General features: G+C 50.3%; 1 protein-coding gene across 5 annotated transcripts in view; it reads right to left on the bottom strand.

Moving 5' to 3' along the window:
• PDE4A (phosphodiesterase 4A) overlaps positions 1–14383 on the bottom strand; it is a 164555-nt gene that overhangs the window by 34672 nt on the left and 115500 nt on the right. For 4 of the 5 annotated variants that reach the window (XM_033925326.1, XM_033925327.1, XM_033925329.1 and 1 more), the window contains 2 exons: positions 13375–13424; positions 10460–10572 (listed from right to left, as the gene is read on the bottom strand). In XM_033925326.1, coding sequence (XP_033781217.1) covers positions 10460–10572; positions 13375–13424 — 163 coding nt within the window. Of the gene's footprint in view, positions 1–7337; positions 7404–10459; positions 10573–13374; positions 13425–14383 lie in introns of those variants that run through there. The other variant, XM_033925330.1, reaches the window with a different exon arrangement.

Raw genomic sequence — 14383 nt, 5'->3', positions numbered from 1 at the left:
AGTCGTGTTGAGACAGAAGAGGATAAAGCGTGGCAAGGGAGAGCATCCTGAACTTTTCCTTGACCAAACACTTGTTGAGGTTCCTGAGGTCGAGGATAGGACGAAGATCCCCCGTTTTCTTGGGTACCAGGAAGTAGCGGGAGTAAAATCCCTGACCTCTTTGGTCTGGTGGAACTTCTTCGATGGCATTGAGAAGGAGGAGGGATTGGACCTCCCTGAGGAGGAGTGGAGTTTGGGAGGAGTGAGAAGCAGACTCTACGGGAGGATGATCTGCAGGAAGAGTCTGGAACCTTAGTGAGTATCCGTGACGGATGATGTTTAGAACCCACAGGTCTGATGTGATGGCCTCCCAGCGTTGTAGGAAGATGGTGAGGCGGCCTCCTATAGGTTGAGGCAGAGGCAGCGAGGGTTGGAGACTGGCTATGCCCTGGAGAAAGGAGTCAAAAGGGCTGGGGAGGCTTGGTTTGAGGGAGAGGCTTAGCCGTCTGATGAGATTGCGAGCGAGCCTGGGAGTGTTGTTGTTGCTGTTGGCGAGGCCGACGAGATTGCTGTTGAGGCGGGTTAAGTGGCCTAGCAGAGAAACGACGCTGATAAGAAGACTGGGGTCTGTATGGGCGTGACGGCGGAGTCTTCTTCTTAGGCTTAATGAGGGTGTCCCATCTTGTCTCATGAGCCGAAAGTTTTTGGGTGGTGGTATCTAGAGACTCCCCAAAAAGTTCATCACCAAGACAGGGTGCGTTGGCAAGGCGGTCTTGGTGGTTCACATCCAGATCAGATACCCTCAGCCAGGCCAGGCGTCGCATGGCAATTGCCAGGGCGGAGGCTCGAGAAGAGAGCTCGAAGGAGTCATAGATAGAGCGCACCATGAACTTTCTAAGCTGAAGGAGAGTGGAAATTTGTTGCTGAAACAACGGAACCTTGCGTTCAGGAATATACTTCTGCAGAGCTGAGAGTTGTTGTACCAGATGTTTCATGTAAAAGGAGAAATGAAAAGAGTAGTTGTTGGCTCTGCTAGCCAGCATGGCATTCTGGTACAGGCGTTTTCCAAATTTATCCATTGTCTTACCTTCTCTGCCAGGAGGGGTGGAGGCATAGACACTGGAACCATGAGATTTTTTGAGAGTGGACTCTACCAGTAGGCTCTCATGTGGCAACTGGGGTTTATCGAATCCCGGGATAGGGATAACCCGGTATAAACTGTCCAGTTTCTTAGGGGCACCTGGCACAGTAAGGGGGTTCTCTAAGTTCTTATAAAATGTCTCCCGTAGAATATCATGAACGGGGAGTTTGAGAAATTCCTTGGGAGGTTGATCGAAGTCCAAGGCTTCTAAAAAGGCCTGGGACTTCTTGGAGTCGGACTCAAGTGGGATGGAAAGAGCCCCAGACATCTCCCTAAGGAATTTTGTAAATGAAGACTGCTCTGGTTTGGCGGTGGATTCAGCCATAGAGGGTTCCTCATCAGTGGAAGAGGCATCCTCCTCGGTACCGAGAGGGGATTGCTCCCATAGGTCAGGGTCTCTGACAGCCGGTTCCGCATGACGGGTCTTAGACAGGGATTTACCAGATCTCATGGATACGGTGCCGGGGGATGAAGACCGGTGCCGATCTCCATCCCTGGAGGAGTGGTGCCGATCCCGGTCCCGAGACGATCGGAGTCGATCCTGGGGTCGGGATGGGTCCTCAGCCGCGCAGGTTTGGAGCGTAGGCTGTGCCGATAAGACCGGCATCGAAGTATTCATCGGTACCGAGGGGGTGGCCACTGGCGTAGTGGTGCGGGGCTCGGGCCGGACCGGTACCGGAAGAAGCGGTGCCAGCAGGGTTGGAAGCAGTTCCTTAAGTTGGTGCTGGAGCTGTTCGTGTAATTTAGTTTGGAGGATGGCCGAGATACGGTCCTCCAATGGGGGCACCGGTACCGTTTTACTTTTCTTCGGTACCATCGGTGCTGCTCTACGCTCCGGTGATGAGGAGGCCGATGAAGAGGCACTCACCGATATCGGAGCGGAGCGCTTTCGGGATTTGCGGGACACCGGAAGGACTGGTGTCACCGCTGTAGCTGGAGGGCGCTCGAGGGAAGTGGGAGGCTTCTTAGCCGGCTTACCTGGCGCCATCGACCCCGTAGAAAGGTCAGGAGGTGTTGATGTTGACGGTGCCGATTTCGGCGGTGCCGTTGACGCCGGGGTCGGGTCCATAGCGGAAGCGGTGCCGAAGAGGAGATTCTGCTGTATTTGTCTGTTTTTAAGGGTGCGTTTTTTAAGAGTCGCGCAGCGGGTGCAGGTGTCAGCCCGATGTTCCGGACCCAAGCACTGTAGGCACCAATTGTGCGGGTCCGAAAGGGAAATCGGGCGTGCACACCGCTGGCACTTCTTAAAACCCGGCTGAGGGGGCATGAAGGGAAATACGGCCTCAGCGAAATCAAAGCCGGAGGCTTGTATGATGGCAACAGGCCCCGCCGGGGCCTGCTGAAAAATAAAGGAAAAAAGAAAGTTTTTTTTTTTTTTTTTTGGATTAGAAAGAAAACAACAAACCCGAAGGAAAAAATAGAAAGAATTAGAAATAACGCGAGCGGGAAGGCAAAAAAGGAGTTTTCAACAGCCGTTGAAACCACATGCGTCTTCTTCGCTCCGCGGAAACGAAGAAACTGGAGACCACGCACTCCTCCGTCGGGCGGGAAGGCACTCGCGCATGCGCGGTGCGGCCAACTAGAACTTTCTAGTTAAAAAGGTCCGTACCGGGGCTCCGTCGGCGACGTCACCCATACGTTAAGAATATGCTGCCTGCTTGTCCTGGGATAATCAACACTACAGATGCTGGCATGCAAATGGATCAGTCTTTTTGGGGTGATGTGTCACATTTTGGAACCAAAATACTCCCTTGCATTATGTGCTTTCAGTAATGTTGCAGGGGGGGGGAGGGGAGCAGGTTGCTGAATGCACAGAGAGGGAGGTGAAGCCATCTCCCCCCCTCCCCCCCTCCCTCCACGTGCCACAGAGGCCTGCTTTCCAAGAGGGCTCCTGGCCGCTTTCCCGGCCATTTCTCAGAACGGGAGACAGATGACGTGGGAGAGCCCTTTCCACACAAACACACGGACTGCCTGAGGCTGAAGGTGTTTTCTCGCTCGTGTCCCGCCTGAACAAGGGCTCTAGTGATCCCAGTCCAAACACACCTCCTCTCTACACCCCCACCACAAACCACTCCGAGCGCTACTTTCACGAATCTGGACTTGCTGAAGTTTCTCTTCTCCTCTTTATAAGCACCACTGGCAAAGTGCCAGGGTTGGTGCAGAGTAGAGGTCTGCACGGGAATGGGGATTGCAGGAATCCCGCGGGTCCCATGGGGGTTCCCGCGGGAATCCCCCCCCTAACCCACGGGACTCCCACGGGGACCCTCCTCTGGCCCACGGGACTCCCATGGGGGACCCCTCTCTAACCAACGGGACTCCCACGGGGATGGAAGGCTTTGGAAGCAGGGTTCGTCCATATAATATAATGGACTCAACAGCCTTAGTAAAAGAGGGGGTTTATAAGTTAATTACCTGAACAGAAAACAAAAAAAGTGTTCCACCAAAGAGATTCCACAAGGAAAACAGCAACGCAAACACAAAGGAAACTGTGGAATTGATGATCCTGTCAGAAGTAATTGCTGCTTTTTATGGGGATGGGCGGGGATTGGAGGTAATTCCTTGCGGGGACGGGTGGGGACGGAGAGGATCCTGGCAGGGATGGGTGTGATTTCTGTCCCCGTGCAACTCTCTAGTGCAGAGCCACTGGGACCCCGTGCCTTATGCTGTCACCTCTGGTCAGACTGATGAGGTTAGGGAAGGGAAGAGGCAGAAGGTAGCCACGTGGCTTTGAATTCAAGAAAGACTGGGACAAGTGCATTGGATCTCTATGGGAGAGGAAGGGATAGCAGATGGCGTGGATGGGCCAGATGGTCTTTATAGGCCTTCATTTTTCTACATTTGACCAAGGCCTGGTTCTACGATTCTGCAGCCTGTGGAAATTCAAGGGCTGGCTTCAGAGCCCTGGGATGGGAGTTCGAAATAAGATTCTTGCGTGCTGTGGACTCGCTGCTCATTTTCAGCACCCCCTGGAGAGGATGGGGGCCTAGCGGAGAGAGTAAACTGTGGGACTCCCAAGGACTCTGAAGCACCCACTGGGTCCCCTCTCTCGGCTGCGTTTTCGTTGGGTTTTGTGAACAGATTTAGCAGCATTTTCATATGATAGAAATGTTCTCTCATATTCTCCTGACATTTACCATATTTCTGTTGCGTGATTTCTTCCACAGGGCTGTTAAATGTGTTTATTTTTGACACTGTTATCATGTTGGTTCCTATTGCTAGGTTTCGTTTTACCATTTCCAAGTTTACCTCATTGATTGTATTTATGTTTATTTTTAGTCATTTAACTATTGTTAGTCTGTTACTAAAATTGTAGGGGCCCGATATTCAAAGCGATTTAAATGGCCATAAGAACTTAACACTAACCACACTGGGACATCAAGCCCAGGATCCTGTTTCCAACAGTGGCCAACCCAGGGCCCAAGAACCTGTCAGAAACCCAAAGAGTAGCAACATTCCAGAGCCGAGATTGTGACGTCATAATGCCTCATTCCACCAATGCCTCATCAGTGATGTCACAATGGCTCGATTGTCCTTTACTTGGCCCACCTATGAGCATAAGAGTTACCTTACTGGGACAGACGGAAGGTCCATCAAGCCCAGTGTCCTGTTTCCAACAGTGGCCAACCCAGGGCCCAAGAACCTGTCAGAAACCCAAAGAGTAGCAACATTCCAGAGCCGAGATTGTGATGTCATAATGCCTCATTTCACCAATGCCTCATCAGTGATGTCACAATGGCTCGATTGTCCTATACTTGGCTCACCTAAGAACATAAGAGTTTCCATATTGGGACAGACCGAAGGTCCATCAAGCCTAGTATCCTGTTTCCAAGAAGTATCAGGCAGAAACCCAAATAGTACCAACATTCCATGCTACTGATCCCAGGGCAAGCAGTGGTTTCCCCCATGTCTGTCTCAATAGCAATAAAACATAGAAACATGTCAGCCCATCCAGTCTGCCCATCCGCAGCATCCACTATCTCCTTCTCTCTCTAAGAGATCCCGTGTGCCTGTCCCAAGCTTTCTTGAATTCAGACACAGACTTTGCCTCCACCTCCTGTACCAGGAGACTATTCCATGCAATAGAAACATAGCAGACTATGAACTCTTCCTCCAGGAACTTGTCCAAATCTTTTTTAAAACCAGCTATATTAACTGCTGTTACCACATCTTCTGGCAACGTGTTCCAGAGTTTTCTCCTATTGATTTTAAAAGTATTTCCCTTCGAGTGCCCCCTAGTCTTTGCAATTTTTGATGGAGTAAGAAATCGATCCACTTCTACACCACTCGGGATTTTGTAGACGCCAATCCTATCTCCCCTTGGCCATCTCTTTTCCAAGCCGAAGAGCCCCAACCTCTTTAGTCTTTCCTCATCCCCTTTATCGTCTTGGTCGCTCTTCTTTGAACCTTTTCTAATTGCGCTATTATCTTTTTTGTGATACGGCGAGAGGTCCTGACTGTTTAAATCACCCATCTGGGGCTAACCTGAGCATTTTCAGCTGCACTTAACAGTTCTAAGTGATTTACAAGGGCGAAGGAACTGTACATGCACAGCAAATACCTGATAAGAACTGGAACCCGATTCTAACTTACTGAAACTCTTATCCCAGCATGTCGCTTCGTAGCTAAGACTCTCTGGAAGTAACGCTTAAAGTACACCCTTTCACTGTGGGAAACGAGAATACGATATTCTTATGCAAAGATGGTTTTCTATCTGCAAACTTGAAATAGTCAACAAGATACGTTGGCACCGAGCCATACAATGTTTTATCAGAGAAACAAGCCATTTTGAAAAGTATCCTGATGGTACTTAGAAACATAGAAACATGACGGCAGATAAGGGCCATAGCCCATCAGGTCTGCCCACTCTCTGACCCACCCCCAAGTCTACTATCCTAGGGATCCCACTCCTGGTGACAGGTTCCCTTGGCTTAACCCTCTAAGGGATCCCACATGGGCATCCCATTTGCTCTTAAATTCTTGCACGCTGTTTGCCTCGATCACCTGCACCGGGAGCTCGTTCCAAGGATCAACCACTCTCTCGGTGAAGAAATATTTCCTGGTGTCTTAAGTCACATGATCAAATTTTTTCAGATTTAAGATCAATTGCACTGCCGTGTTCTGGATGAGCTGCAACCTTTTCGCGTTCTTCTTGGGCAAAGCTAGATAAATGATATTACAATAGTCTAAGAGGCTTGGGATCAGTGTTTGTACCAAAGCCCCACTGGAGGTTGATCACAGAGGTCCTGAAAAGAGGGAAGGGAATCGGTGGAGTGATGAAAATTAAACCATTCCCTGACCCTGCCCTCCGGTCTTCAGTTAGTATCAGGTTTGACTGAAAATATTTAGGGCTCAGGGAAAGGGTTGAAAGCACCCAGGCCAGAACTGATGGCGTAAAGTGTAACCCCCCCCCCCCCCCCCGCGTCCTTTACATGAAAAGAAAGGTCCTGGGAAAAAGAGCCTTTGAATGAGAAGAGGCTGGAGGGGTGAAGAACATTCCTCCTGCCCATGCTGTTGACTGCCTAAAATCCAAAACACAGAGAAAGGAGATAACAGCCCCCCATCTCCACTGCTCGCCCCCCAGTCAAACAGCTGTACCCTGTGCAAACATCAACTCAACAAATTAGGGCTCCCTCCCCAGCTCCTTATCACCCTTCATCTTGGGGGTGACCCCCTTGATCCCTCATTCAGAAGCCATCCATCTGCACAGCCTTCGTCTATTGAAATACACCCCCTTCCCATTTCCTCAATACGGGTAGCGCCCCCCCCCCCTCTTCTCTCCTTCTCCCTCTTGCCACCAGCCAAGGTCACAGACAACCGCAAGCAGAGAAGCTACGAGTCTTCCCCCTGCCGAACCGGTGACGTGCCGATTCACAGACACGGATGCACATCTGAGCGACCCAAGTACATTCCACATGCAGTCACATACACGTGCGTGCCTGGACGTCACACATGCAAACGCCTACTGCACACAGAGCTCTCTGAAACTGCTGATGGGTCTTCTCTAGACTTTAAACTCTACAGTGACAGGACAGTCTCGTATCTGCTTCTGTACAGTGCTGTGTACACCTCACAGAACCACAGTAGATAAATACATTCACATAATATATGGACACACACCCTTCTCCCCCCCCCCCCCCACTCTGCCATGCACAAGTGAAACCTCTCCAATAACATGAGGCCAAAAATCTCCCCCACCCTAGCCCGAGGTCACCTTTACCTGGTCCCACCAGCCAACCAGCCATGGCTTGGAGCATGTTTCACAGAAAAAATCCACCAGTGGCATCTTCTGTCCTCAGAGGTGATTGCTCCAGGAGAGCTGGGGAGGGGGCTGCCACCGATGGGAAACTGGACCTGGAGGGAGGACACAGGGATTGTACCCTTCCTTCTTTCCTCCCCTGTCCCCGGTGATGGCGACAGGTCTCAGTGAGGGGCTGGTGGGGGGAGGGTAAGGGGTCTGGCTACACTCCAGCTTGGTTGCCCCTGTTTTCAGGGGAAGCAGGAAGTGGGGCCGGAGGCAGTTTGACCACCTCTAATATTCCAAATGCTGTGGTATATTTCCAGCGTTATAGGTCTGGACCACGGTGGGTATGTGGACTACAGAGGTCATTCCTCCCATGAAAAAAATAAAACAAAACGAAAACAACTCCAGCTGTCCCTTTTCGCATCTCTGTCAGTTCCAGGGTTTCTTCTCCTCTGTCTCCCTCGTTATGCAAAATCTGAGCTAGGCCAAGGCCTTCTGAAAAAGCAAGGTGGGAGGGGGGAGGAAATAAATGTATCTTAAAGCCCCTCTCAAACCACAAAATGTCTCTTCCTCCCCTCCTCTATTTGCTGCAGAGAAGTATGAAGAGGCCTCAGAATGCAGCACAGCCGAGGCTCCCGGCAAAAACACCCCCCGGAAAGCTCGGCCTGACTTTTCTGGTTACATTTTGATAGCCCTTTTTTTCTCCTTTTATCTTCCCGACTCCCAAAGCATCGGAGGCCCGAGGCCGGGAGCATATGATGCAGCGCGGCAAGACTAGGTCAGAGAGAACATCTTATGGTACGGGCAGAAAAAGCCAGCATCAGCATCCCTCGGAGGACAAAGACCGCGTCTTCTTAGCCCCCCTCCCCCCCCCAGGATAGCGGGAGAGCCGCGACCCGGCACGAGAGAAGAGAGGCCCCTGCACCCCACCACCAGCCCCTCTCCCTCCCTCCCAAAGTCAAACGGCTGATAGCACGGGGTGCCCGTCCTCCCTCATTGTTTGGCGGGGGCCGCAGAGCTCATAGACAGCATCACCCAAAAAAATGAAAAAAAAAGAAAAGGGATTTAGGAAGAAATCCCGTAGCCTCTGTCAAGGGAATGGGGTGGGGGGGGGGCAAGATTTAGGCTGTCTTCTCTCTCTCTCCCTCCCTCCCTCACTGCAGCACTGCTAGGCGAGGATGTGATGTCAGGTGCTGTGAGGAGAGGGGGAGGTGATTAGAGGAGAGGGAAGATGCAGGGGAAGGAAACGCCGCCTCTCTCTCGCCCCCCAACCATCCAAAAATCATTCCAACGGGGCAAAAGTCTTGAATGTTGGATTTCGCATAAACACGAGAGAAGCCCTCCTGCTCCAGACAGGGAAGGGGGGGGGAGGGGAGGACGGGCGGGGGAGAAATTCAGTCCTCCCAGTGCTGCAACACCAGCTGTGGGCAAATCCCCTACCCCCCCAGCACAGCTCAACATCTGGTCAGACAGGGATAGCCCTAGGGTTGTAAGGAGGGGGGCTGCAGTTAACTAACCAGTCCTAAGGCCAGGATTTTAGCACAGGTGGCAGAGAGAAAACCTCTCCTCCCCTCCCCAGCATCTTAAATCTGACCCTGCCTGTCCTTTGTGTTCGGGTCAGGGGGGGTTTCACTGAATCTTGTCCGACCTAGTGAATTCTTTCCAGCCCTCCGTACCGCACCGTGTATACCACCTGCAGGAGTATCTCACAGCCTCTGGTTGGCCAGCTACAGACCGGGCCTGGCTTTTGAGCCTTTTCTGAAACTGCTTATTCAGTTATTTGTTAGAACTGGGACCGAATGGGTTCAGGGATGGGGGGGAAGAGGGAAGACTAGGTTGCTCCCTGTGCAGACTTTAGAAGCTCCCTGTGGCACTAGAGGCTCCGCCTTCTGCCCTTACCATGATATAAGCCGGTGAGTTCTGCAGAATAACACGCCTCCTGGCGACACACCATAAAGTCCCTCATAGCACCAAGGAGCTTCTTCAGTTAGGAACATAAGAATAGCCGTACTGGGTCAACGGTGGCCAATCCAGGTCACAAGTACCTGCTGAAACCCAAATAGTTTGCAACATTCCATGGTACCGATCCAGGGCACGCAGTGGCTTCCCCAAGGTCTGTCTCAATGGCAGACCATGGACTTTTCCTCCAGGAACTTGTCCAAACCTTTTTTTTTTTTTTTAAAACTCAGTTATGCTAACTGCTGTTACCACATCCTCTGGCAAAGAGTTCCAATTATTCGTTAAGTGAAAAAATATTTCCTCCTATTTGTTTTAAAGGTATTTCCATGTGATTTCATCAAGTGTCCCCCCCCCTGGTATTTGTAATTTTTGAAAGAGTAAAAAAAAATCAATTCAATTTGACCCATTCTACACCACTCAGGATTTTGTAGACCTCAATCATATCCCACCTCAACTGCCTCTTCTCCAAGGTGAAGAGCCTCCAACCTCTTTAGCCTTTCGTCTTGTGAGAGGAGTTCCATCCCCTTAGATGTTCTTCTTTGAACCTTTTCTAATTTTACTAAACCCCCCAAATGTTTTTGTAGCTGAGCCCTGGTACATATACCAGAATAACCAGCAAGGCCTGTTTGCCTCAAGTGGATTTCATGCCTGGATCACCCTCCAGTGAGCTGACAAATTTATTCTCTGAGCAGATTCTGACCTGTATGTGGCACTGGAGGAGAACCAGGCAGTGAAAAGTACATTCTCACACCCTCCAGAACTTACTAGATGACCCCAAGTAGCTTTTCTGGAGTGTCCTTTCTCATTTGGCCTGGAAAGTTCCTCCGCCTATCCACCCTTACCTTGGCCATTCCTTCACGAGCACCTACTGGGCCTCAAACACCAGCAGACAGTCAGAACCACAATGCCTCATTAAACCGACAGGCTGGTTCCCCAACCCTTGTGCAGGAGGACCTAGTACATCTCTTCCCCCCCCCCCATGCACACATTTCCATGCAACCCTATCGCCGTACTGCCGCAACCACGTACACTGCGCGCCAAGATCCATACTCTGCTTTTCCCCCCTTTAATCTCTGCCGTGCTCTATGCCAAAGGTGAGCACTGGGGTTGAGACACTGGAAGAAACAGTAGCATCTTACCTTGGTTGACGCCATGTCACTGACCGAGCGGTACGTCTGGATGGTCTCCAGCTGATCCAAGCACCAGTCCAGTTCCTCCAGGGTTTCTTTGGCCATTTGCTGATAGGTCTCCTCTACAGAAAGGAAGGCATGGGGGTGAATAGCGGACCGTACAGATATCCCCCTCCATCCCAGCCCGCACAAAGCCACTGGATCTGACACACAGGCACAAGGGTTGGCATGTTGGGGAGAGGGCTATAGCTGGCTGCCTGTCCCTATATACAGGAAGCAAGAGGGGTTCGCTTCCGGCTAGGCAGAGGGCAGTGGTGATGGTGGCTCCTTGTGCAGGACCTGATCCCTCAGCAGAGACACATCCCTCCCCCACCACCACCTCATGGGTTTCCTGTGAAAGCTGTCACTTTCTCCCAGGGGCGCTCAGAACGGTTTAAATGAATTTTATCCAGGTACTCAAGCATGGGAAGGGGGTGGTTGTTATTTGTGGTTTATTTGGCAAAGAGCAGAAGGCAGAATCCCCTCTCCCCCACCCCGAAGAAGCTTCTCCTGACATAAATACCAGATCAGTGACCCAGAGACCAAGGTTCAAATCCTGCTTCCTTCCCCTCCCTTGTGACCGTGAGCAAGTCACTCCACTCCTCAGGTACCCACTCTGACCATAAGCTCTTTATGTCATGGACTCCCTGGTCCCTAAATTCTTGAAAAATAAGCCGACTTTGAGACTTAGCTGGAAAGATGGCTTATAATTCCCAACATTGAACTCCATGGTTATGCAGTATAGAAATAGATGTTTATATTAGGTTATCAGGACGATGTCAGGTCACCATTTGCTGGCAGTGGCTTCAGAGAGGAGGCAGGTTGAGTTTTGTGTTCTACTGTCACTCTGCACCAACGGTGCTTACTTTAGATGTTTTACACCGGAATTTTAGAAGTTCATAATGCATAAACAGCCAGAGATTGGATTTTCGGTGGGCCTAAGGGAGAAGGGGATGGGCACTCAATGTCCTCTTTACCCCCAGCCTGACCTCTCAAGGTCCGCCCCCCCCCCCCCCCATATTCAACTTTTAAAAGAAATGATAAGTTCCCCGAGCTGGCGGGGATCCCTGAGCCCCCACCTGCTGAAGAGCTCCCCGAAGGCGACCTGTGCTTGTCTCGGCAGTCGGGGGCTCCTTCACAAACTGTCGCTGCTACCCTGAACATGCATGGAAACGGAGCGCGTGCTTCCCCCCATCTCTTTCAGGATACTTTATAAATAGAACCTCCTTAACTTTTCAGATTCTGAATTCTCCTCTGTTTTTATTTTCTCATCCGATTCCATATTCTCCTAGAAGGGAGCTGCGTTCCTCCAATCCATCCTTACTGATCATCCCGTCGATTAGGCAACTTTTTCTAGGCATTTACATAGATTCTAGTTTCTCTGTCATGGCCCCAAAGCTTTGCAACTCCCTTCCGCTATATCTGCGCACAGAAAAATCTCTAAAATCATTTACATCACACTTGAAAGCCTATTATTTAAAACTGGTGTTTTGGGCAGCTGAAGTGCTTAATTCTGGTCTACAGCGACTCTACCACCTATTAGAGAATGACACGGTGACAAAATTCATCACCGTTCCCGTCCCCGCGGATAACTGCAGGAAACCATTCTTTAAGGAAAGAAGGAAGAATCAGAGTATGAATGGACACAACCACTGACCCGCAAGCTTTGCTTTGAAGAATGCTGGTGTAGAAGGACCGAGGTTGAAATAGACACTAGGAAATGACATGGGATTATTTCCCGCGGTTATCCGTGGGGACGGGAACGGTGATGAATTTTGCCACCGTGTCATTCTCTACCGCCTATAACATTGTCAGTCTGAGACACAGTTGGTTGTCTTAAGAAACTCCTGAAAACGTTAGCACAAACTGCCCCACCCCTCAGTGGTGGGCGGTATGAGATCATAACTTCATTCACAAATCTGAGCTGGCTCCCGGGACTAGGAATTATTTTTATGTGACTGGTCCACCCCATCAGTGTAGATGATGGGAAATAATTCATGACGGCTACCCCTTTCCCTGCTCAAAAGTGCTTAAGTAATAAACCCAAGCCCGGGAGGTTAAGTGATTTTGCTGAACTTCATGCATCAAATGGCGTTAAATGACTCTGCTGAAGGACCTAGATCAGGTGGGGTTAAGTGACTTGAAAAAAGGTTGGGTGACTTTGCTCAAAGTCATGCATCCAGTGGTGTTTAATTGACTGTTGAAGGACTTACATTTAAGTCAATGGCAACAGATGGATTTCTAGATAGGCATCTTTGCTTTCGCATTATTCTCCCCAGAAGAGTGTTCCAAAGACCAAGTGAGAGTGGGGAAAACAACTGTGGGGATGTGGGAAGGGATTTATGGACCAGGCCTTCTGCCTCCTCTCACTCCTTGTTCTCTCTTGTACTGTACTTGTGTGCTGGAGCGTGTACGTATGAGCTGTCATGCATGTTTGCTGAAGCATGTGTGCATGTGTGTGTGAGCTGCCATGCGTGTGCACTGGAGCATGTGTGTGCAAGCTGTTATGTGTGTGCTGAAACATGTGCCTTTGAACTGTTGTGTGTGCTTGAGCTGTCATACGTGTGTGTGGGTGAGCTGATGTGCATGTGCACTGGAGCATGTGTGTGCAATGCATTGTGTGCATGCAAGCTGTCATATCGGTGTGCTGTCACACATGTGCGCTGAAGTGTGTGCATGTGAGTTGTCATACGTGTGCCAGAGTGTGTGCATGTGAGCTGTCATATGTGTGTGCTGGAGCATTTGCATGTGAGCTGTCGTGCATGTGCACTGGAGTGTGTACATGCAGGCTGTTGTGTGTGCATTTGAGTTGTCATACGTGTGCGCGTGCTGGAGCGTGTGCATGCGAGCTGTGATGCATGTGTGTTTGTAAAGTGCTTCCATACCTGAAAGTGTGGCCTTATGAACCGTGCACTGACTGCCAAGCGGAGACCTCCTGTGGGCGAAAGAAACAGAAGTACAGTGAAAGGGGGAAGGGGAGATAGCTAGGGCATGGGGACAGTGTCTGTCAAAACCCACCCTCCTGCCAGGAGCAGGCTCTTGCTCTCCCTTTGACAAAAGATGAAGCAGAGAGATACCGTGGTGCAAGGCTGGGCCCCCTTTCATACAATTAATACAACAGAAAGTGAACCCTCCCACCCCCTTCGACAGCACAGCAAGAGAGAGCATTCACTATGGGTCTAGGGCGGGATGGGTTGAATGTCCCTGTAAACATTTCAGGTCAAATGTGAAAAAGAAAATTTAGAAGTCAGTCATTTTTGCTTTCATAGCTTAGGTGCTCCAAAACTGCAAGACAGACAGGATTTTTCAGTCTCCAAAAAGGTGGTATTTCTGAACTTTGGAATCGCATCTTTCAAACACCTTCAGGTTATAGTCAACGGGTTTTCTAAACGCTGGCCATGGCGGTGGTGAATATTCTAATGGAGCATCAACCACTGGTCTTATTCGGATAGTGCTGATATGCAGTCCAGCTACCCAGGCCATCTCTGCCACCATTCAGATAAGGTTGGGGGCGGTAGATTTTAAAGCTGTACCGTGTGGCTGAAAATCGCTGGACAGAAGCAGCTAGGGACACTTATCCAGAGAGAAGAGGCCGCTACCCTAGCGAGTGCTTTCTAAATATCAAGCCCTTTTGGTTTCAACAAGGTGGGGCCAATGGCTCCCACCTCACCTCCTCAGCCAGATGCACTCAGACTTTGCTGTTTAGTGGCTGGAGAACAGGGAAGAAAGTTGAAATGGACAAATACACAAAGCAACAAGGTCCCCCTCCTCAAATCACAGAGCAAAAATCCCATGGTACACCACAGCCTGCCACTGAGCCAGACAGTTGAAACCCAAGTCACAGTACCCAGTCCTCATAGAAACATGACAGCAGATAAAGGCCAAATGGCCTAT

This window comes from Geotrypetes seraphini, chromosome 16 (assembly GCF_902459505.1).
Source record: "Geotrypetes seraphini chromosome 16, aGeoSer1.1, whole genome shotgun sequence".
Classification (NCBI taxonomy): Eukaryota; Metazoa; Chordata; class Amphibia; order Gymnophiona; family Dermophiidae; genus Geotrypetes; species Geotrypetes seraphini.
The sequence above is the reverse complement of the archived record's forward strand: the minus strand, read 5'-3'. Positions and strand labels throughout refer to the sequence as shown.